The sequence below is a fragment of the Populus trichocarpa genome, chromosome 14 (genome assembly GCF_000002775.5).
Source record: "Populus trichocarpa isolate Nisqually-1 chromosome 14, P.trichocarpa_v4.1, whole genome shotgun sequence".
NCBI lineage: Eukaryota > Viridiplantae > Streptophyta > Magnoliopsida > Malpighiales > Salicaceae > Populus > Populus trichocarpa.
Genome location: NC_037298.2, coordinates 4,849,220 through 4,874,587, shown reverse-complemented (window position 1 = coordinate 4,874,587; position 25,368 = coordinate 4,849,220). Strand labels below are relative to the sequence as shown.

Genomic DNA, 25,368 nt, shown 5'->3' with positions numbered 1-25,368 from the left:
GTACTGTTGTCCGAAAGACACGTGTATAAATGGATCTACTCCATCCTATTATCGAGCTTCACAGCCAATATATAAAAGGAAGTACGATGAAACCTCCTGTTAAAGTATTAAAATTTGATGGAAATAAAATAAAATAAAAAGATTTAGCACTGCTAAAAAAATTATGAACAATTTTATTTAAAACCTGGAAAAGAAGTAAATTTTACGTGTCAAGGATTGCACGAAGAATATGTACAACCCAAGAATGCATGATAATTGATATAAGATATTTGTTTTTAATAATTGAATGTATACTTGAATAAAATCCTAATTTATATAACTCAATATCATTATTGACCATGAAAAATAAAATATTCCGTTCGAATTAATTAACGCGTGTAACAAGATGTTGAATTAAAAAAAGAAAAGAAAAGAAATAGTAATAGAAAAAAGAGAAGAAATAAAATGGTTAACCAGATCCCTCACCGTCACGTGAACATAATCTCCCTCCTCCTCTAAATCACTCACTCACCACCATCGATCAGCTCCCATCTCTCATCAAAGAAAACCAGAGCAAATCAACCCCCCTCCTCCTCGGCTTCACCAAGCCACAAAGAAAGAATCATATAATCAGATCTAAGAAATAAAAAATGGGACACCTAAATCTGCCCGCGTCGAAACGAAACCCACGCCAATGGAAACTACTTGATTTAGTAACGGCAACATTCTTCGGTTTAGTCTTCCTTTTTTTCCTTCTAGTCTTCACTCCACTCGGCGACTCTCTTGCCGCTTCAGGCCGCCAAACACTCCTCCGCTCCACCTCTGATCCACGCCAACGCCACCGTCTTGTCGCTTTGATTGAGGCGGGACAAAATGCTCAGCCGATTGAAGCTTGTCCTGCGGACGAAGTAGATCACATGCCTTGTGAAGATCCTAGAAGGAATAGTCAGTTAAGTAGAGAAATGAACTTTTATAGAGAACGTCATTGTCCTCCCGTTGAGGATACTCATCTTTGCTTGATCCCGCCACCTGACGGTTATAAGATTTCTGTCCGATGGCCTCAGAGTTTGCATAAGGTATGCACTTTTGCTGAATTTCTTGTATTTTTAATTAGAAATAATTTATTTATGTGTTTTTAATAGTCATAGTTGTGGTAGTAATAGGGTTATTTTCTTACTGATCTTGTTAGTTTAATTAGTTTATTTACACTCTTTTTTTTGGGTAATTTGTATTGATATACATTGATGTCCGCGGTCTTTTTGTGTTTTGATGTCAAGATATGGCATGCGAATATGCCGCATGATAAAATTGCTGATAGGAAAGGTCATCAAGGATGGATGAAAAAGGAAGGAGAGCACTTCATTTTCCCTGGCGGTGGAACAATGTTTCCAGAGGGTGCTGTACAGTATATTGAGAAGCTCGGGCAATATATCCCTATCAAAGGCGGGGTTTTGAGGACTGCTCTTGATATGGGATGTGGGGTAGGGAGTAATTTTTTGTTTTTGTGATTTTTAGTTTGTAAACTTGTTGTATACTGGAGGTTTTTATGACATGATCGTGTTCTAGGTTGCTAGTTGGGGAGGATATTTGCTGAAGGAAGGGATTTTGACTCTCTCATTTGCTCCAAGAGATTCACACAAAGCACAGATACAGTTTGCACTGGAGAGAGGGGTTCCGGCATTTGTTGCCATGCTTGGCACTCGGAGACTCCCGTATCCTGCATTTTCATTTGACTTGGTGCATTGCTCCCGATGCTTGATCCCTTTTACAGCTTATAGTAAGTTCTTTATGACTTGTATCCTTCTATGTTTTCGTATTCCTTGGATACAACCTGCCAGTAGATCTTACATTGAAGGGATCTGGTTTGGCAGATGCATCTTATTTTATCGAAGTAAATCGGTTGCTTCGTCCTGGAGGATATCTTGTCATTTCTGGACCACCTGTGCAGTGGGCTAAACAAGACAAGGAATGGGCTGATCTCCAGGCTGTGGCAAGAGCATTGTGCTATGAGCTGATCGCTGTGGATGGAAACACCGTCATATGGAAAAAACCTGCTGGAGATTTATGCCTGCCCAACCAAAATGAATATGGTCTTGAATTGTGCGACGAATCAGATGACCCAAATGATGCATGGTAATTGTCTAAAAATAAATCTTCAGTTTCTAAAAGTTTTATTCTAGTGTTTTTGCAGCAACTCGGATGATGGCAACACTGCTGTTGTTCTTTTCTTTCGACCATCTTGCAACTAATGCACTTGGTTTAGGACTTTAGGTGCAAATTTGATAAATTTGCCTTTAGTTAGCAACCTGATCAATTGAGCTTTCTGCTCAAGATAATATTCATTTATTTGCATGGGAACACCATAAATTCTGAAGCTAAGCTCAATTATGTTGCAGGTACTTCAAGTTAAAGAAATGTGTGAGTAGGACTTCAGCTGTGAAGGGGGATTGTACCATTGGGACTATTCCTAAGTGGCCTGATAGGCTAACGAAAGCACCTTCCAGGGCTGTGCACATGAAAAATGGGTTAGATTTGTTTGACGCTGACACACGGCGCTGGGTAAGGAGGGTTGCATACTATAAGAATTCTTTGAATGTGAAGCTAGGAACTCCAGCCATACGCAATGTCATGGACATGAATGCATTTTTTGGGAGTTTTGCAGCAGCACTCATGCCAGATCCTGTATGGGTGATGAATGTCGTTCCTGCTCGCAAGCCATCTACGCTTGGTGTAATATATGACCGAGGCCTTATTGGAGTCTACCATGATTGGTGAGTTACTCCCAGCTCTGTACCAGAAATTCATATATAGCATACTACTTATATTGGTCATGTTATGGATGATCTCGCCTTCATATTTAACTAAGTTGGTGGATATATTTGTTGCACATTCTTGAAGCCGAGTGCCAACTGTCAACAGAGTGGTGGTATGCAGTTAGACAGGAAAAAAAGGTCCTTTGTTGAACATGCTTCTCTGATCATCAATTCAAGATCCTAATCACCAATCTATTTTTTGCTTGGTTATTGCTCTATTAATCTGTATTCAAATATACTAATGGTAGTAATTTATCCATGGCCAAAAGTTTGTTTTCCCTCTAAATGATAAATTGAGGACAAGATGGTGATAACTTGCCTCCTTCTTTGGATACGATATATGTTAATGGAAGTGGACTTGGGTGGCATTAAACATGTCTCCTTCCTCTAATTGATATCAAGGACAAGATAATTGTGATTCGCTTTGCTTCCTTCTTTGGATATGATATCTGCTAATGAAAGTGAAACTTTGGTGGTATGAAATCAGATTTAGGGTTATCTATTCTGCTCAACCTTATTCCTTTTACTTGTGGTGTCAGGTGTGAACCTTTCTCAACATATCCCCGTTCCTATGATCTCATCCATGTAGCAGGCATTGAATCACTACTAAAACTGCCTGGTTCAAGCAAGAACAGGTACTTGTAATCTTCATTTGCAGTTGCCTTTTCATTTTCTCATTATTTTCCTGCACACATATGGTGTGAAATGATAACAAGATTTTGCTTTCTCATTTTCTGTTTTTATTAAATGGAAACGCATGCCTGTTTTTTGAATGTTGTGTGAGGTAATTTCAATCTGGTGAAATTTTTCCATGAACCCAGCTTTTAAAAAATAAAAATTCTTTGTTTATTGCTGCCAAAGAGGATTCCGCTCTGGCTGAACCAGAAAATAGAGGCATGTTTATTCCTCATTTCCATAAAAATGACATTTGAGGCATAATGCTGTCTTGATGTTGCACTGAGTTGTTTTAGTTTAATCATTTGCATTATCCACTAAAGGATAAGTTGTGCAATGTGATGAATAAGACTTTTCTTTCTCAATGTGGAGAGGAAAGAAAGTTTAAACTTTTTATTTTATTTGCATGATTTTATGGAGGATTTAACTTGAAAAACTGTGATTGAAGAAAACCTTGAAGATTGTAGGGCTTTAGTGTTTTTGATGGGATTTAGGGTTAGGGATGGAAGTCTGAGAAATTCGGTTTATTAGGGATGTGTTTTTAGAATAATTAGGGTGTAGAAATAAAACATGAATGGTAATCCAAGTTACTATAGCAATAAGAAAAGAGAAGAAAACTACAGTCTTCAAACTGAATGCATATTAGTTATAATAAGTTTCAACATCAAAACTATACAGAAAGTTACATTAAAATAATTTTCCAAGCAAACCGTAATTCCAGAATGGTATTAAGATTCCGAAGAAGACAAATTTCTTAATAGACTAGGGTTTCAATCTAAAACTATACAGAAAATTACATTAAAATTATTTATTGATTTCTTTTTTCCTTGGCTGCTACGTGTTGAATAAGGCTGCTGTATCCAAATAACAGGGGGCTGGCATGTGGTTCATGAAGCTTTAAACTATTAATCTCTCTGCACAGTGATAGTGAACATGATCTGCCACGCACAAGCCATGTCTGTTGATCTTTATTTTATCAATTGTAAATATACAAACATAAATTACTGTAGTTCTGCCTACATGTAGATACCTTGACTAGTATTGGCCATTCCCCCCCTATCAGGAATTTGTTAGTTTTCGCTTAAATTCTAAGAATTTCCCTACACAATCATACCCATCAATCATGTGTTGGATGGAGAAGCTCCCTGTTCTTCTGTTTTTCCTTTTCTCAACTCTTTATGACCTTTCTAGTACACATAATGCTCCTATCTTGGATTTTTTTTTCATGAGAGGGGATAATTTCCTGGAATCTTCACTATTTAGTAACTTAAATGAGAGGACCAAGAGCTTGTTTTACTTCTTCAAATTCTCAACTCCTCTCTCTTATTCTCAAGGCAAGATAGGCATGTTTGGACCTTAGAAAAACCAGGCACCTTCTCTTTCAAATCATCTCTTTCCCATCTTGCTTGATCTCCAGATATGAGTGTTTTCTTTCTCACCAATTGCAACTGGAAAGCTACTTGTTGCAGGCAAGGAGGCCTTGTTTAGCTTTATTGCCTAATGTTTGTGTTATGTGCTTTAAAGTAGCAATACCCACAACTTTTTAGCTTTGTCCAGTGGCATGGGACTTTCTGAATAGGCTGTCCAGTGTTTTTGGTGAAAAATGGGTGGTGTCAAGAAGAATGGAGGATATCTGCACACATTTTCTTGGCTTTGAGAAAGGGAAGTATAGTAATATCTTTTGGCATGTGATATCTTTGCAGTGATTTGGAGTATTTTGAGCAGAATGGAACTTTTGAATCTTCTAGTTTACTACCTTTGCAAGCAATTATTGTGGGATAGAATCGCCTTCCTAGAATCATTATGGTGCTCTGCGCCCTGGGGATTTCTGTTGGTTCATTTTCTCTTTTTTCTGTTTTTTTGTGGAGGATAATATTTTATCCTTCTTCCATGTATCCTTATCTTCTTTCCTTCTTAAATCTTCTTTCATCAGGACCCCCCCCCCCCCTCCTCACTTCACTCTCCTCACTCCAGTACCTATAGGCTAAGCTTCTTGTGCATCGCTCTGCATTCTAAGAAACAATGACAATCCACCAGCTTTCTCTTAAGCCTAAATGATCTGAGAACAATACAATAGTCAATCTGTCTGAAGTCACTTGATCATTGGCATTATATTGAGAATCGTGCTCATTCTCTGAGGAAGTGTCAGAGCATGTGTTCTCATTTGTACAAAATGACTAGGAGTAAGATGCAATATCAATGGTGTGGAAGTCATGGTGAAAGATGGAGAGGTAATGCATTAAAAGGATAGTTATGGGGAAATGTTCCATGTTGAGCATGGGATGTTGATAAGGTGGTTCGCTAAGGTGAGAACCAGAGGAGCATATGCGCATTGGGATCTTGTGATCTGTTTTAAGTTTTGGTTGTAGTTTCGACTTGTGGTTGTAAGGGCAAGTGATGGTGAATGTGAGAATGTGTTTTTTGATGGTTTACTTGTACAGATTGTTTTTTCGTTTGCAACTTGAGGGACTTGCCATGGATTTTCATTGTTTGATATGTTCATTCCAAGTCTCTCTCTCTCTCTCTCTCTCTGATTTTATTTTTATATATCAGTTCCAATTTTGTTTCTTTCGCTTTAGGGCTGAACTTAGTGAAGCCATGCACAGCAGCAAGGGGCAGTTTTTGCACACCATTGCATGCCAGCACCCGTCCAGGCTTTAAGGACTAGAATAATTTATTTGTGTGACAGTTTCTTCTATTTGATTAGTTAAATCTTTCCTCGTACCCTGAAGCTTGTACTGTTTTTCAAAATAGTTGCCAGTTTGGTGCTTATGGTCATCTAGCACCTGTGCCTGTATGGGCACTCTATTTTCAATCTCGGCTAAATATTTGATTTTCAAATGACCATTTATTTTATAGATAAAGTGAACATGTTCATCATCTCTGATTCACTGCAGGTGCAACCTTGTGGATTTAATGGTGGAGATGGACCGAATATTACGTCCAGAAGGAACAGTCATTATCCGAGATTCTCCTGAAGTTATTGATAAAGTGGCTCGTGTAGCTCTTGCTGTAAGATGGTTGGTTACCATTCACGAGAAAGAGCCAGAATCGAGTGGAAGAGAGAAAATTCTGGTTGCAACAAAAACCTTTTGGAAGCTGCATTGAGACATAACCTTTTTCTCTGTAATGTAATTTTCTTTTCCGTTCTTCTCAGTTCTGATATAACTAACGCCAAGGCATACTCTGCATGCATCAAATGGATGCAGATTCCTTTCTTGCTCCTCTTCTGGCGATTTATATATCTAGCAGTGGTAGGAGGTACACAGATGGAAGGACATTCAGAATCATGTTAGTATAGGTATAGCGGCTACTGATAATACTGTATTGTGATATGATTTGATTTAATTTATCGAATATGATTTTTTTGTCTTTCCACAGCTCATTATTATTGTTTTCACTTGCGAATGTTGTTATCGTCAATGTCTGTTCTTATCAGAAAAAGAGGAAACTCAATGTATATAACATAAGTGATGCTTCAAAGAGTAAAGTGAACGGCAGTACCATGTGCTGTGGCTCCCTAACATTGCGAGTCTGCTAAGGAATGTATCAACATTTCAAATCTTCAAGCATATATATGTTGCCATCTTAACTAAGGACGTGTCGGCGTCCACCTGTTATGTGTAAGGACGTTTTCCTGCCTGTTGGCCGGTGAGTCACCGCTGTATGAAGACAACATCCAACGTTTTCGTCTCTGATTATAATAATGTTTTTGGCCGACGCCTAAGAGGCATTGCTATGGTCTTTGAGAAATCATATGATGTAGTGCCTTCACGGCATTGCATTTAGGAAGGCAGCCCACGTGTAAGATAGACCTTGCTTTCCTCGTGCTGGCCAGAGCTGGAAATTCCTTACTGTTGTGTTTTGCGGAGAGGATATGGGCCATTAGATCACAGAAAGGTGATTGGCCATTTCAACCAGGCCGAGTCTCAGTAATTGCCACCATATCAGACAGAGCTATACAGTCTGAGGGAGAGGGTGGTTGGGGGTGTATCTTTCTCCAGGCTCCAGCAATTGCAGCCTGAAGGTGGCAAAAGCAGTGCCGGTGGGGGCAATTAATGGATGTGGGTGGGCCTCTACAAGAGTTTCACGTGTATGCTCATACAGGAGCCTACCGCCCTTATTCATAAGGTCCACACCTCCCCTTTGATTAGGGTGGCGAACCGGCAATGGATCGAGATTCAGTCGGAAAATTAAATTCAATGCTTGTTTCAATAAAAAAAACAAAGTAAATAGAAAAAACTACGAACGGATGTGTGAATCTCAGATTTGAACACGGTGACCAGTTGTAGTCGGTGTTGGATATTTTATTACACACGCATATGAATTCTCAAATCAAAATTGACCTTTGCAATTTCAAGCTCTTGATCCTCAAGTCAATTTACATAGTCCAATTCAATTATTATTTTTTATTTTTTCCTGTGAACTGAAAAATTCTTCCATCCCTCAACTTGAATAAGTTGGAAACGTCAATCCAAATCCTTAAATATAGTTGGTGAGGAGCTTGGACTAGTTGACAGGTAGATGACATTTCGGCACCCCATCAACTCCTTCCCATGTTCCCATCACACGGGACATTGATGAGATGAAGAGGTTAAGCTGTCCCTACAATTCATGAGTGATCATTTCAAACAGAGGGTTCTAGCTAACTATGGACTTTAAGCTTTGCCATGGCCATTATTTACATGTACGACGATCCTATCTTCGCCAACTAGCATGTACAGGCTTCTTGTTTACAGACCAACAAAAAAAAAAAAGACACAAAATCTGCTGTTATTCATTCTAAGAACATCAATTTGCAGGGAGTTTTCAGATGATATTTAATCGATGAGATGTGCCTTGCTGGTGAATTTCACGAGTTCCTTTTTTCCTTCTATTATAAGAACTCTCTTTTCTTCGACGTGATAACATAAACAGACACACCTCAATGATTTTTACGAAAATAAACACTTGGTTTCAGGTCATTGTAACTATTCTCTGTATGAAATCTATTTACAACGAATAACATTATTTTTCAAATAAATAAGTGTATATATCCCTATATATACGGAGAAATTGAAGTTATAAATTGAGTTGAATATGTACGGTTTGATTAGAGAAGCAAGCGAGGTTGAAAGGAGATAACGAGGATTGAAATAGCTCCTGGTTACAGGACGTTCATTTTTGCTGGTCAATTTCCAATGCAGAAAAGGAGAGGCGGCCAACGGTCAAGCTTAAATGTAAACAGGAAAGGGAGGTAATGAGGCTTGGAAAAATGGCAAATGGGGTTATTAATGCAACAGCAAAAGCAAATGGCTGTGTGGGCCTGGTTTCTACCTGTTGGAAACTCTCTCACTACCTGGAATTATACATGAACAAGAAGATAAGAGTTTTACAATTCAGAGCACAGTGAGAGTGAAAGGTCATGTGGGGTGTGGGCCTGTGGATGGGAACAGAGCCCCTTGCCCACCTCTACTGGGTCTACTGCCCTTACATTTACACAGGATCAAGACAGAAGGAGTCCTCTGCTATCCTAGCTAGCTACTACAGAGCTAGGACACTCGGTTGGGAGTCGACTTTCGAGCCTTCAAAAAGGTCAAGTTCGTGACAAGTTTGAGTATATAGCCTGCTCCATTGACTTTTATCATCACTTTTCTGGTGTTTTCTCAAATTCTGAGCCATGCATTTCCTTTTTGCAGTATCTAGGAAAGGCTAGATATTTCATTTAGAATGCTTTGGACATATGGAGAAACGACAACTAAAAATGACCCATGGAGCGTTGGCGTGATGAGAAATTTAAGCAAGTTTTTGGTATGTAATTGTTTACTACTGTCCACGGCTAAATTGGTGTTTCATTGAACTTGTGTTTTCTATGTAAACATTTTGTATTATGTTTAATTTACTTGATAAGGTTCTATTTTAAAGAATATTGAAAATGAGGGCTTTATTGGAGAACCGAAGCTTGAAATTAAGGTTGAAATTTATCAAAATCATTGCACTGGGGCTCCAGACAATTTAGATTACTCTACTTTACTTTACTGATAATATTTTTATTTCTAAAATATTATTTTTAAAAACTTTTAATTTTAAGATTGTCAAATTAAGACATGTTAGGATAAAAATGATTATTATCATAGTTTTAAAATTCAACTCGGGGGCTGATCCGGGATAAAGCTCGGGTCACTGGTCGAGGCCCAGGTCATTGGTCGGGTTGACTCGATCCAGCATGAAAATAAAAATGGTTATTATCATGGTTTTAAAACACGATTCAAGGGTTGACCCGAGACAAGGCTCGAGTCACGAGTGGGGTTGGCCGTTGACTCGTGTTTTATCTTGAGTTGACTTAGTTTTTTGACCGAGTCAAGTCGAGTCGGTCCTCCCTCTATTTTTTTAAATTTAAACTGGTTCAGGCTCCAGGTCAATTCGTCAAGTAAGTCATGGTTTTATAATTAAGGTTATTATAATATTATTAATTTCAACAATAAATATAAACTAAAGAAAAAAAAATCTAATTATTTTTTAAAACATGTAAGTCTACAACAATACATATTAAGGGTAAAATATAATTTTTATATTTTTTTATATTTTGTCTATCATAACCGAATAAGATATAGAGATAGTCCTTTATCTTGTAAATCATTATCAAACATAATTTTATTTTTATTTTTTTTTCTGTTTTGTCTTTTATATCTTCAACGACAGTAACCGAACACGACCTAAGTGTTTTATCTAAGTATTAAGGATTTAAAAAATTGGCCAAAAACTTACAATTCTGAAGTCTTTTCTTTGGATAAACTCCAAAAATCCCCCTTCAAGTTTGGAAGTTCTTTCAATTTCCTCCATCTTGTAGATTGTTTTTCTTTACTATCTACATATTTTTGTGCTGCGTGACATAACATAATTTATCGAGGAAGGCTTAGAACATACAATCTCTTAAATTTTGAAATACTATTTTTTCATTACCTTCTGAATTGTCAAGTAAAGATAGCGAGTGAACAAGTGGAATGGTTTGTCAATAGTCAGTCGGGGACCAATCTGAGCACCACAAAGGGTTGAGGGCGAAATATAAGGTCTTGACGGGTTAAATCTCCCCGGGAGTCCTGCTACCGGACCACTGTTCACCTACATTTTACATCTCAGCTTTATCCATCACGGTGCGGAGGGAAGAGATACCTCATCGGCAGTGCCATGGTCATGCCTCCATCTCGCAAGCTGGCAAAACATGGCATGTTCTCCTTCAGCCTTTAAAGACAACGTAACATAAAGGGCACCGGTATAACAACTGATAAATCTATTTTTAATGGGCTTAAAAAACCGTTATGATTCTTTTTTTTTTTGGTACACCTAAGGGGATAAACATGTCCCCAGTAGAGGTTTTTCAGCGTGTCGAGGCCATCTATACATGAATTTCAATTTTTAACATTAAATTTTTTGAAAATAAAATTTTATAAATAATTTTATTTATTTTTATAAAATTATTATGATATTAAAATCTAGACTAGAACGGGGATTTAAAAAGTTAGCCAAAATTGAGTTGGTTTTTATTTTTATTTTTTTTAATTAATTTTTTTATTTTATTTTTTAACATTGAGTTGATTGAAAATCATGCTTTATAATTTTTTTCAATTTAGTTTCTAAGAGATTATTTCGATATCATGACTTGGATTGCAGGTTAACTTAGATTGACTTATTTTTTAAAAAATTTAATATATTTTTAATTTCATCATTTAATATTAGATTTATTAGAAATTGACTTTCATAATTTATTTTGATTTATTTTTTACAGGATTATCATAGTCTCATGATCCGTATTGTATATTTAATATATTAACTTAGGTTGATTCAATACACATTTATTATTTCACTAACTTTTTAAAAATATTATTTAATACGTCACCGATCAATATTTTTAAAAATATAATTTAATATGAGTTTTTTTTTTGTTGGAAAGCACATTACCGATTCTTGGACCTTTTATGTTAAATTTCTTTTAATAAGAACAGCAGTGTATCACGCAAATGGATCTAGTACTCGCTAAAACACATGCTTCTTGAAGAAATAGAGGATTTTTTTAAGAATCCTGCGTAGAAAATATTTGCAAATGGATAATGCTATATCGTGCGCACATAATCCATGAGAATAGTTTTTATTCCACCTCTTTGAGATCTTCATCTCGCATAGCAGTCTTGTTCTGTCCAGGTCTTGTTAATTTTATTCACCAAATGGATTCCTAATTGTCTTTCATCTAGCATCCATGCTTCATTTTCAATCACTATAATTCTAGGAAGATTACGTCATTTTTCTTCCTTTTCTCCTTTCTGTTTCATTTCTTAACTACATCTGGTTACTTGTCATTAAAAAAAAAACTACAATTGGTAATTACAGACAGCTAACACTGGTTCCAGATCTGGTTTTCCATCCATGGTGGCAGCTTTCTACTCATCCAAATCATGGAAGTAGAGAGGAGGAAGGGCGATGCATTGATCTAGAATACTTACTTCCATTTATTCAGTGAAGTAGAGTTTTAATGGAGGGGCCCTGTTAGGGTTTCTTATATCAGTGGCATTCAAGCTTTAATTTAATTTTCCGTGTCCATTTTGAGTATGCAGCTAGCTGTCACAAAATTTAATCGATCAAGCTCCTTTTCCATATGATTGTGAAACTTAACCAAGTCATGATCATTGATGGAACCATGGAGATTTTTGTTAATTTGGTTTTACTTTCATAGTAAGCATGATTAAGCATGCGTATTGTCAGTAATGATAAATTATTGGTTCAGTGACAGAGATCTCGTTTAGTCAAGAACTAATGTTGTCTAGGTGGCTATATTTTATGTTAATTAATTTTAAGAGGAGGAGCTCTCATTGACTAAAGCTTAATTAGAGCATGCAAATATGAACTAATTATACACACACAGTGATTTTTTCAACCTGTTCATACTTTGCATGCCGCGTGGCATGGACGGGGAGGAGGACGTTGTCTCGTATAATTTCCTTGACTAGATTCATTCAAGCAATAATTACCCTGTATCTTAAATCTTGCAGGGAATAAAATTAATTACTATTTAAGTGCGCAAGCACACTGCTGACTATTTGAGACTGGAGCATGGATTGATCATATAATAAGATAATTTCTCGTAAATCTTCTAATTATGAGGTGAATCTCTCGTATGTTTTGAATTAATTAAAAACATGAAGCCCGACTCTATATTGATTGTACAATAACATTAAAGAAACGTAATCGTTTTCAAAGACTGGGCACCTGATTATATGATAAACTAATCTGATATGATTCATTAAAGAAAATCTAATATATATTCTCAAAAGTTAATTGAAAATACTAATAAATTCATAGGGATAATTTAACCAGTCAAATCTTGGGTCTGCTCCCCAAAAATTACGAGTTCGAGTTTCTCATGACTACTAAAAATTTACATGATCGTTAATTTTAGAGGCCGTAAAATTAATCAAAATACACACAAACTAGCCGAATATCTTGATTAATAATAAAAAGTACTTATATTGATGAAATCAGAAAAAATAAACAGTAAATGTTAGCACTTAAATGGACTTAAGAGGACATTAATTCCGTTTGCGTTAATTAGCAAAGTGTCTAAACAGGTAAGAGCAGTGAGTTTACCTGTGAGGTGTCAGGAGGCTCTTCATTGATAATTCACGATCAGGGTTGAGTGAACGCAACCACTTTATAAGGAAATATCTGGTCCATAAATAACCATTCAACATTTTATCACAGCGACTGTACATCGCAATGTCTGGCAAAAAAGGTCAATTGCTAAAACTTCTCACTCATCGTACCGGCTAGAGCATGCCATTACTTGATCATTCATGGAAATTTATGCTCAGAAAAAGTTCTTGAAATTATCATTCAATTGTTCTGTCGTAACGTCCTAGCAAAACGACTGAAATCGGACTGCCGTCGATATTTTCAGTTCTACAGGAGGCGGTGTGAAAGAAAGGGCCCAGTTAGTATCGGGATTAGTCTCGGTGCTTGTGTTTAGTTGAGGGATGAATTATTGTTTTCTTAAAAAAACAAATATGTTGAGGTGCTGGAATGAAGTAAAACAAATCTGAAAAAACCGGTTATGACAAATTTATAATTCTAGTAATTAGAGCTGAGTTGATGTAAAATATCATGTTCAATGCGGCCCAATTTATGAGATTTAAATAATTAAAAAAAATAAAAAGAGTTATAAAGTTTTTCTTTAAAAAAAACATGTGATCCGAGTAATTAGACTCGAAATATCTAATCTGAAAAAATCATGAATTCTAATTCTCAATCGATCAAATATTGAAGGATAAAATTGAAAAAATAATTTTTAAAAATAATTATTAAAAAAATAAAGATCAAAATTAAAATACAAAAAAAAAATTTAACTGAATGGTGAAATTGAAAAAAAATCAATTTAGTAAAAGGATAAAAAAAATTAAAAAGATTGAAGAACAAAATTGACATGAAATTAAAAACAATGTCGTGATTAAATGTTGAGGTTAAAAATAATAGTAACTTTTACAAAAGAATCAGGAAAAAAAATTAAAAATCAAAACAATGAAAACTGAATTAGAAAATACAATACCACAATAAGTTTGTCTTTATTACAGATCATGAGGCGCTAAGAGCCTAGGATATATAAATAGACAACATAAGTTGAGTTATCGACGAGTAAAAAGGGTTTTGCGTTTGCAAAAGTTATCATTTTCATCAAGACACCAATCAAGCAGTTTAAACAAGGTGGTTGATGCCCTCAATAGACATATTACTTTATTTAACATCATTTGTGTCTAGATGACAGAGTTTGATGCATTCAAAAAGTTGTATTCAAGAGACTCGTCTTTCAAGTAGGTTTTTATACTGAGTTAATTGATAAAGGTAAACAAAATAACTTTGTACTTGTGAATGATTATTTATTTCATGCCTTGCAATTATATATTCTAGATTGCTTTTTACAAAAGCATATTGTATGTGAGATACATTGTGAGAAACATTTTGGACGAGACAAGACATCGATCCTATTGTCTACTTATAATTATTGGCCTAAGATGCTAAGACATGTATCCAATTTTGTGAAGATATCTGCTATATGTCAAAGGCCTAAAAGAGCCTAATTAAATATTGTATTGTATACTCCCTTACCGATTCCTAATGTCCCGTAGTTGGATGTTAGTACGGATTTTGTGTTGATCTTGAATGGATGTTAGTATCATTTTATATCATGTCAGAAGGCCATTGATGCATCTTGGATAACTCACTTTTACTCTATCGAGGTAGTTTGCTTACAGGATAGTCACAAATCTATCACTTTGAGTAAAGATGTGAAGTTCATAGTAACTTCTGGAAGAGTTTATGGGGTAAGATGGGGATTCAACTGAAATTGGACTACCTAACTTAGTCATTTCAAGATCGATTAGGGACAGAACCCTTTTAGAGTGCTGGAGTTTTTGTATGTTCCTCGTATCGAATAATTAAGTGTTCAAGTTGACGGAATGATATATTATTTACATTGTTTTCATAAGAAGGTTAAGAAGACAATCACTAACAACAATGCCCAATATAAGATCCTGATTGATACTTATCGTAAAAGAGTGGTGCTTGATGTTGATGATCTGGTATGAGCAGTCCTTTCCCGTGACAGGCAGGGGTAAGCAAAAAAACCAAACTGTGAAAAAAAATCAATTATTAGAATTTTTAAAAAACTGACCGGTTCGGTTTTATAAGCCGGAAACTGAAAAAACCGAACCGAAATCGAAAAAACGGAGCCAAACAAAAAAAAAACCGAGCCAAGCAGGAAAAAATGAGCTAAACCGGTTTGAACTGGTTTTTGTTCTAAAAAACCAAATCGATTTTTTTTTAATTCGGTTTGGTTATCTTTTTTTGATAAAAGCCGAATCGAACCGAAAATGATCACCCCTAGTGACACGTTTTTAGTGGGAGAGTATAACAAGTTTAAGAAGAGAGAAATTAATCCCTGTAAAGTGTTGTGGAAAATAAATGACACTGCTTATAGATTTTGCCTTCCTAATCATCTAAAAACTTTTAATGTCTTTAATGTTTAACACTCGACACCCTATCTTAAAAAAAGAGCATAACTCAATGACAAGTTATCTCTAACTTGAAGAGAATAATGTAGCTGAGCTTATAGACATTGATGGTTATGAGCATTCGTGTGATTATCTGACATTCATAGATGAAGATTTAATCTAGATAAATCATGTAGATAGCCTGACAAATGCGTTTAGGTCCAGGAAAAAGGCATGAAACAACTAGGATTGGTTAACTCTTTAAAATTGCGACAACGAGAGATCCAACCATTGGATTTGGCTTGGATTTTTACAAGCTATTCTATGAGAAGATTTCCTTAGGTAGCAATTGCATTCCGAAGATAGATGCTCGTGATTTAGTAGTTTTTATTATTTTTCCTATGTTGTTTTGGATTTTATTTTAATTTGGAATTTATGCTTACTTTCGTAAGGTTTTCGGATTACTAGTTGTTTTGTAGTGGATGTAGGGTTTTGTGGCCTATTTAAAAGTCTTGTAAACTTTTTAAGGAGACAATTATTATAAATTTTAATTTCGAGAATAAAATTATAAATTTAGAATTCAAACTTGCAATTTTTTTCGCTCCTTAAATCTTCGAGGTCTTTTATTTCTTGCTATCTTGTGCTCTTACCATTCCACGTAGCATTTGCATGCATCAGAATTTACCATTTTTAATAATATGGGTATTTATTTCATGTATCTTAATTAAAATATGATAAATGAACTATTTTTTATTAAGATGATGTTATTAGCTTGCTGGATTCATATAAATTAGATACACACATTCAATATAAAAAACAATAACATGATTGTATCCAAATAGAAAAAAAAAATTGCACGGGAATCACTCCTTCGTAACCATAAAATGAAATAAAAATTGGAATACGCTGTATGCCCATGGAATTGCATGATTGTTGCTGAGCCAAAAAATAAAATAAAATATTTCACTCAATTAATCACCCAAATCAACTTATTGGAGTTAGAACAAGGATCAGTATGAAATTATTATCCATTTGATGTTAGAATTACAGGATTTCAAAAGCAAATCGTCCCAACAGTAACCCCTGCATTTCAAAATTATCAAACCCACACTGTTAAACTGTTCGAAGAGCACACGCTGCAAATAAATTCAAAGCCCTAAAAAACTGAGATGTTTACTCAAGTTGGGTTAGATGTATTGTGTATAAATACTGTTACCATATTGGTTTCGAATCCATACACTAGGGTTTCCTAATCACTGTATATATATTCATCAAGTAAATGAAAAAATACACTTCCAGCAGCCACATGACATCTTCAGCAGACATATGGAGTATCTATACAGATCCCTATGTCTGTACACGAAGAGCCCAAAAAAGAAAAGGAAAAGGAAAAAATCTCCAAAGGGCAACACGAAATCAAGAAAAAAAAATAAAAAATTCAAGAGTCCTCTGTGAAAATAATTTGCTTTTACTTTTCCCTCTTACGCTCTCCTCTAAAAGGGTAAAAGAATCCAAAACAGAGAATCAGAAATATTTAACTGTTGTTACTGATTCACAGAGGGAAAAAGAGAAAAGAGAGTCAACCGACCTTTTTGGAGGTTAATCAGTATTTTGTAAGGCTTCGAACAGTCCACATAATTTCAATTTATCTTCACCCTTTTTTATATATTTTTTTGTGGGGGTTCACTCACTTCTCTCTCCTTTTTCTTGTCTGTACAAAATCTCTTTGAGGGCCTTTCGTTTTCTTCTTGTTTGCTTAATTTTTTTTATCTTTTCTCTTGTTGGTTCTCTTTGAATCCTCTTCTCACCGAGTGTGAGGCAAGCATGCAAAGAACGAGATATTATTACTTTTTTCTTGGCTCAAACTAGGGTTCCCTGAAGTTTTTTCAACACAATTTAAGGCCTTTGAATGTTTGAGTTTTGGACTGAAACTTAAGGTTTTTTAGAGGGAGAGAGAGGGATAGAGAAGGAAGTGCCAAGCAGTAAAGAAGATTATAAAAAGGGTTTGCTTGCCTTCTTTCTCTTTCTTTCTCTCAGTTTTTCAGTAGAGAGAGGGAGCTGGAGACATTTGGATAGATATATTATCCTTCTGTCTCCTCTACCTCTCTATCCTCTTCTCTTTTCTTCTGAAAAAAGTTTTCCTTTTTTATTTTCTCTGAGAGAGACCCAGTTCAGGATTTCTTGTTTGGCCATCTGGGGTTTGGTTTTTGAATGACAATTTCAAGATTCAAACTTCGTTATTCAGTGCTACTTGTCAATCTAGAAAAAAGGGGTTGAGTCTGGTGTAAAAATAGATTAAACAAAAAAAAGGGCGTAAGCTTTAATGAGTTTTGGGGGTTTTCTTGAAAACACTAGTCCTGGTGGTGGTGGCGCAAGAATTGTGGCTGATATACCTTATAACAACAACAACATGCCCACTGGTGCAATAGTTCAGCCTCGCCTTGTCTCTCCTTCTATCACTAAATCCATGTTCAACTCTCCTGGACTCTCACTGGCTCTTGTACTTATCTTCTTCTTCCTCTTTGTTTTTTTTTTAGGCTACCTGGTGATATGGGGCTGTTTGTTTGTTGAAGTCTTTAACTTTTATGCTCTTGCTTGTGTTTTGTTTAATTGTCTTGATCAGCAACAACCAAACATAGATGGTCAAGGAGATATAACTAGAATGTCTGAGAACTTTGAGACAAGTGTGGGTAGGAGAAGCCGAGAAGAAGAACATGAGAGCAGATCTGGTAGTGATAACATGGATGGTGCTTCTGGTGATGACCAAGATGCAGCTGATAATCCTCCAAGAAAAAAGAGATACCACCGACACACCCCACAACAAATCCAAGAACTTGAAGCGTATGATATCTATCACAAATTTGCACTATCAACAAGATTTTTTGAGTGATATTCAGAGATTGTGTTATGCTGTTGCTTTTGTTTGTTATACAGTTTGTTTAAGGAGTGTCCTCATCCTGATGAGAAACAAAGATTGGAGCTTAGTAGAAGGCTGTGCTTGGAGACCAGGCAAGTGAAGTTCTGGTTTCAAAATCGTCGAACCCAAATGAAGGTAATGAACGATAATTAACAATCCGTAGATGTTTTTCCTTTTTGGGTTGGAATTTTACGGATCGAAAGTCGAAGTTATCTGCTTGTTTGCTGCAACAGACTCAATTGGAGCGCCATGAGAACTCATTACTCAGGCAAGAGAACGACAAGCTTCGAGCGGAAAACATGTCCATAAGAGATGCTATGAGAAATCCAATGTGCTCAAACTGTGGTGGTCCTGCAATAATTGGTGATATTTCACTTGAAGAACAGCATCTGAGGATTGAGAATGCTAGGTTAAAAGATGAACTAGATCGAGTTTGTGCGCTTGCTGGCAAGTTCTTAGGTCGCCCCATATCTTCGTTGGCTTCTTCACTTGGCCCTCCGATGCCAAATTCAAGCTTGGAGCTTGGTGTTGGTAGTAATGGTTTTGCTGGTTTAAGCACTGTAGCTACAACATTGCCTTTGGGACCTGATTTTGTAGGTGGGATTTCTGGTGCTTTGCCTGTACTAACTCAAACTAGACCAGCGACAACTGGTGTTACTGGGATTGGTAGATCACTGGAGAGATCCATGTTCTTGGAGTTGGCTTTGGCTGCCATGGATGAATTGGTTAAGATGGCTCAGACTGATGAGCCTCTTTGGATCAGGAGCTTCGATGGTGGTAGGGAAATATTGAACCATGAGGAGTACTTGAGAACTATCACTCCTTGCATTGGAATGAAGCCTAGTGGCTTTGTTAGTGAGGCTTCGAGAGAGACTGGGATGGTAATCATCAACAGTTTGGCCCTAGTTGAGACACTGATGGATTCAGTGAGTTATTCCAAATCTCTCATTATTAGTGTCCTTTTTCATGATAAACTAAAACTTGATTTTTTTGTTGGATTGTGAGGATACACATTTTTAATGTCACTGGAAATTAATTTTTGTTTTGCTTTCTGTTTACTAGAACCGATGGGCAGAAATGTTTCCTTGCGTGATTGCCAGGACCTCTACAACTGATGTGATAGCCAATGGAATGGGGGGAACTAGAAATGGTTCACTTCAATTGGTAAGCTACTCGTCTTTTATTCTACTGCTGTTATCAACATCTCTACTCTTTTATGTGGTCTTTTGCTAGCAACCAGTTTAGCTGTTTGTTTAATGCTAAATTAAACATTCTTAGATGCACGCGGAGCTCCAAGTCTTATCCCCTTTGGTTCCTGTTCGTGAGGTCAATTTTCTCCGATTTTGCAAGCAGCACGCCGAGGGGGTTTGGGCTGTTGTTGATGTGTCCGTCGATACCATCAGAGAAACTTCTGGTGCGTCACCGACATTCGTGAACTGTAGGAGGCTTCCTTCTGGCTGTGTGGTGCAAGATATGCCCAATGGGTACTCTAAGGTAATAATATAAAAACTATTGTACATTTTGGTTTCTAGCATGCCCAGATGGTACCTGTTTTTTCTTTAAATTTATTGTGTTTATCCAGGTGGGTGTTCTGCGCCTTTAGTCTTTAATGAGTTTGGTGAAGTAATTGCAACAGTGTAGTTTCATTTGAGAGCATTTAATTTTGTGGTAAAACACCAGGTCAAAAATCATGAGCATTTGCATTCCCAAGCCGCTTAGAGAGCTCACGCATCAAAGAGTCTTGTTTGCCTAGTGAATACTCACTGTTATCCCCACACTGTCACTGTCTGAACCTTCCTAGAGTCGTATAATATTGTCTTTGATGTCAAATTACTGTTTAAATCTCAAGTTTCAACAACTAGGGTTGCTTAATCAATTAAAAGATTGTTATGGTACAGCAGCAGATCGAGATCACACCATTTATTTTATCAAATAGAAGCCCCATTACTTGAATTCTGGTGTCTTGGACACATTGATTTCATATCCTTCATTAGTAAATGCCTAGTTACCCTCAACTTCGGTTGAATAAACAATATATTTGATGCTTCTATTCCAATGATCCCATCTTTGATGTACTCTTGGTTATCTTCTTTGTCTTATATTTAATCATGTTACAGCATATGACCTGGTTCCAGCCTTATGATTTTCTTTCCTTTTTTAACTAAATGAAGAGACCTAATTGTCAAAGCCCGAGACTGACTACTTTGTTTCCATTCGAGTATCCAAGCTGATATAGACAATAGTACACGCATATCGATGTCATCTTCTACGGTGTACTTTGTTCCCTCAAATCTTGCAAAAAAAATTTCTATTTCATTACTTTATGCCAGCACTACTTGATTCCATTTCTTTATTTGAGCCCAACCTAAAGCCCTTTCCCTGGATTTCCCTTCTATTTTAATATGGAAAAATAGTTTGTGAATGACATTATAAAAATTGTCACCCTTCATTTCTTTCTTTCTTTCTTTGAAAGTGTTATCCATTGACATAATATATGTTTGTATTATAATATAATAAAATGGCCCCGAGGAAGGTTTATACTTTATAGTGTGCTAGAACCTACTACATACTGTTTCAGTTTGTTTAATCTTCTTCGGAGTCTGACTGATGGAACTGGCATTTGATCTTTTATTTGTGTGGCTTAAATTCCTAATCATTAGCTACGGGAAAAAGAAGATGATCTTTTTGCTGAATAATAGAGAGAGGCAATCAGTTCTCATGTAGCAATCAATAAGCAAATTATGAATATAATTTTTTTCCAACTGAGAAGTTGGTGCAATCAACCCCATAACTAACAAAAACTACTAAAATGCAGGTTACATGGATTGAGCATGCAGAATATGATGAAAGCCAAACACACCAGCTCTATCGGCCGTTGATAAGTTCCGGCATGGGCTTTGGGGCCCAACGATGGATAGCCACTCTCCAACGCCAAAGCGAGTGCCTAGCCATTCTCATGTCCTCTAATGTACCCAGTCGAGACCACACAGGTTAATATTGATTTTAATTTCCTAAACAATTTGTGGCATCCTTTAACTTGCCAAAAGAACCGTCGTTGACATGGAAGGTGTTGATGTAGCTATAACTGCAAGTGGTCGCCGAAGCATGCTGAAGCTGGCGCAAAGAATGACGGCTAACTTCTGTGCCGGGGTTTGTGCCTCAACAGTGCACAAATGGAACAAGCTAAATGCAGGAAATGTCGATGAAGATGTTAGGGTTATGACCAGAAAGAGCGTTGATGATCCTGGTGAGCCACCAGGCATTGTTTTGAGCGCTGCCACCTCTGTCTGGCTACCTGTTTCTCCACAGAGACTCTTTGATTTCCTCCGCGATGAACGGCTCAGAAGCGAATGGGACATCCTCTCCAACGGCGGACCAATGCAGGAAATGGCCCACATTGCCAAAGGCCAAGATCATGGCAACTGTGTCTCCCTCCTACGGGCTAGCGTAATTTCTCTCTCCCCCCCTTGCCTCAACAATTATTTAATAATTTACATATCCGTTGCAAAGTTTCTTTTTTCTCTCATGTTTGTGGACCGTCAGGTCAAATTGTCTGTCATGAAAAGAATTTTCATTGCATAATATTTTCATCCATAACATGCCATAAAAAATCTAATGTTAGGCAGCACATGTTTTTTTTGGACATTAATGTCATGGGGAGTCTAATTTAAACGTCTGGTGTCTGTCCGGGGGTGTGTAAGGTCCCCCATTAGTGTTTGTCGTGGTTATATAAAAGGTGAAATATAAATAAAGGACGAGTTTGGAATTTGGAAGTATCTGTAGAGTCACAGACAGGACCAGATTTTAGGGACAGTTTCTATCTTTAACTTGTAAGCTTCAAAAAGTCAAAATAAAAAAACACATGTCACCTTTTATGTGATAAACCTGATCTCGTCTTTTCCTTTTGACTCCGATGCCACCCTAAAAACAGAGGTTAAAACGTCATGTAATGTAAATTCAAGTCAAATTCGGGGACCATCTTGTGATTCACTGCTTCTCTCTTGGCAGGCCATGAATGCTAACCAGAGTAGCATGTTGATACTGCAAGAGACTTGCATAGATGCAGCAGGGTCACTTGTAGTGTACGCTCCCGTTGACATTCCGGCCATGCACGTGGTGATGAATGGTGGCGATTCAGCCTACGTAGCGCTTCTTCCGTCAGGTTTCGCTATCGTACCAGATGGGCCCGGTTCACGTGGGCCCCCAACAACAAACGGTGGCCCAACTGCTAATAATAATAGCAATGGTGGTGGCCCAGAGAGGGTGAGTGGGTCCCTCTTGACGGTGGCGTTCCAAATATTGGTGAATAGTCTTCCTACAGCCAAGCTCACGGTAGAATCGGTGGAGACAGTCAACAACCTCATTTCATGCACTGTCCAGAAGATCAAGGCAGCTCTGCAGTGTGAAAGCTGATCGTCATCCGAATATTTTGCATGATTGAGCTTCATCCTATTAGTGAGTCTTCATTAGTTTTTAATTTTAACATGGTGTGTTGATCTGTTTATTTTATGGTGTCAAGGGTGGTTGGTGTTAAAAGGGAGGGAGAGAGAGCGCGCGCCTTGGTAAATGAGTGTGGTAAAGACTGGGAAAAACAAAAAACGTGACTAGTCTTGATGTTGATGTTTGCGGGTGTTGAGTCAAGAACGAACCGCGCGTGGAGACTCCTTGCAAGGCGGTGAGGACTTATGGGTCTGTGACTGTGACTACTGGCTCTGCTTGGGTGCAGTGGCATGCATGCAGCAAACAAAGTCCTTGGCACAAGGCAAGGGTGCTGGTTCGGGTATTGACTCAAGTTCGACCCCTGGCTGAATTATTAGCAGTACAAAAAACAAAAACAAAAATGTTCAAGAAAAAAAAAAGGGTCTTTTGATATTTATTAATTTAATATCCTCCTTTTTATTGCCTTTTTTTTTTTCGTCAGATGCTTTTGTTGAACTTGTAAGGACACTGGTTCAGTTTGTTGATGTTTGTTAACTTGTGGGATTTTGTATTAAATCTGATATTCGAAGTTTACTAGTAATAACCTCTTCTGTTGTTTCGGACTCCTTACATATTTCTTCCTCTTTATAACACTTGATCAAGTTTAGGTTTTTTATTCCTTAGTATAGCTGTCTGTTCCTACAATCTTGTTTGGTTTAGGTTAGGAGGTTAAGATAAAACTACAATCTAAACAAATAAAAATAAATAAATTTTTTAAAAAAGAATTTGAAAGAAATGCCGTTTCAAACGGGGCCAGTCTAACGACGACCGCGCTCTTGTTAAGTTTGGTGTAGGTTGTGGAAACGCGTTGCTTAGGGCGTGAGAGGAAGAAGTGAATGCTAGGGGGTTGAGTGGTGAGAGGAAGGGAGGTGGAGGGTCTGCTGATGAGCTGCAGAGGCAATAAATGAGAGAGCAGAAGCTGTTGGGAGGAAGCGTTGCCATCATTTAAAGCTGAGAGCTTAGGTCTGTCTCTAGCTTACGTGTACACGCCACTGATAATCTGACACGTGCCTTGCAGGTTTTACGTGACAGCGAGGGGGGGGGGATTATATATATATATGCATGAAATGATAGATGGTAACCTTGTTTTCGTGTATTGCTACTTCTGGACAATCTTTCCTATCGGGAGAGAGGGATATTGTTGGATTGAATGATGTCTGCTTGTCCTTGTTTTTGTTTTTATTTTTTCCAAAAACAATTGTGAGGTATTTTTTGCTTTTCCTGGCCATATTCGTTGTGTTTATTTAGAAAATAAATAATCGAAAGGGACAAATAAAAGAACGTTGTTGAAGAATTGAAGAAATTCTGGACGATGTGCTATGTAGTATTTCTTTTCTTGTGTTTGGTAGGATATTTAGCTCGGCTCATTTCCCATCTGAAAGAAATAAAATTAATTATCAAAGAAACTGTTTTGCATCCGCTACTGGTCTGCCTTGACTGCTTGATTTCGGCTTCTTGAGAATTATCAGGACACTCATCATTTTCCATGCAATTAATCGTTTGAGTTTGAATGCCTATTGCATGGCTTCTTCTTCTTCTTCTTCTTTTCCTATTTAATGTGTGCTCTGACAGCTTTAAAATTCACACGATGAGCTAGCTTCATGAGATAGGTATATCCTTCATCCCTTAACGAGTGAGCTTCTTTCCTCTTCTATCTCCCCAGAAACATTCATTCATTCTCAAATCTCTGTGAATGAACTCTGTGAAGTTGAATATTAATGCCTCCGTCATATTATTATTTTTTAAAATATCTTTTACTACATCACCAAATGCACTAGTGATATTGCAAGTAAACCGTAGATAAGAAAAAAAATAAATAGTTTTTAAGCATTTTTTTCCTAATGGATTTGAAAGCTTGGTAGTGTACGTTCCTACCAAGCCGCCAAACGTTTTATGTATTTGTGTTGCAATACAAAAAATAAACACAATACCAGTAATTTATACCGTATAAGTGATTCGTTGATCAACTGTTGATCCTGTAATTTGATCAGATAATCGACGACCCGTCTTCTTTACCGGGCCCACGTTCGATTCGTTTTTTGATAATTTAGGTTGCTACAGTAGCCCTCGAAACACACCTGGTATAGATCACTTTGATAGACATTGTCGTTTTAGAAGCAATGATCCCAGTATAGATTGGAACCTGATAAGTGACCCTGTAGGCTGTAACCACGTATAAATCTAATAATCTAATGTTAAAAAAAAATGTTGCAAAATATCAAGTCAAACTGAATTGACTTGATTAATTTGTGACCCGTAATATAAAATCAAAATAAAAAAATATTTTAAAAAATCAGATCTAAAAAAAAAGATTGAAGTTGAATAAGTAAAAGAGTTGTAAAAAACTAAAGTCAATTCACTAACTCACGCTCTGGGATAACTCCACATAAAAAAAAGTGAAAAAATAACAAAGTTTAAGGTCTAATAACAAAATGATAAATGATAAAATTTTTAAAAAAATGCCAAAAAAAACTCGAGCAAACCTAAGTTA

General features: G+C 36.7%; 2 protein-coding genes across 2 annotated transcripts; both read left to right on the top strand.

Annotated features, from left to right (window-relative positions):
* Positions 1 to 447: 447 nt before the first annotated feature.
* LOC7464892 (probable pectin methyltransferase QUA3) lies at positions 448 to 6,839 on the top strand. The gene is made up of 7 exons (XM_002320720.4): positions 448 to 1,055; positions 1,257 to 1,460; positions 1,546 to 1,756; positions 1,851 to 2,112; positions 2,376 to 2,750; positions 3,332 to 3,427; positions 6,365 to 6,839. Exons 1-7 carry the CDS (start codon positions 630 to 632, stop codon positions 6,573 to 6,575), a joined length of 1,785 nt encoding a protein of 594 aa, XP_002320756.1. The 5' UTR covers positions 448 to 629; the 3' UTR covers positions 6,576 to 6,839.
* A 10,308-nt stretch (positions 6,840 to 17,147) lies between these two features.
* Positions 17,148 to 23,447, top strand: LOC7464891 (homeobox-leucine zipper protein ANTHOCYANINLESS 2). Its single transcript, XM_002320719.4, has 9 exons — positions 17,148 to 17,981; positions 18,105 to 18,322; positions 18,416 to 18,533; positions 18,632 to 19,324; positions 19,461 to 19,562; positions 19,677 to 19,892; positions 21,214 to 21,388; positions 21,478 to 21,845; positions 22,407 to 23,447. The coding sequence occupies exons 1-9, from the start codon at positions 17,805 to 17,807 to the stop codon at positions 22,809 to 22,811; spliced, it is 2,472 nt and encodes an 823-aa protein (XP_002320755.1). The 5' UTR covers positions 17,148 to 17,804; the 3' UTR covers positions 22,812 to 23,447.
* Positions 23,448 to 25,368: the final 1,921 nt, after the last annotated feature.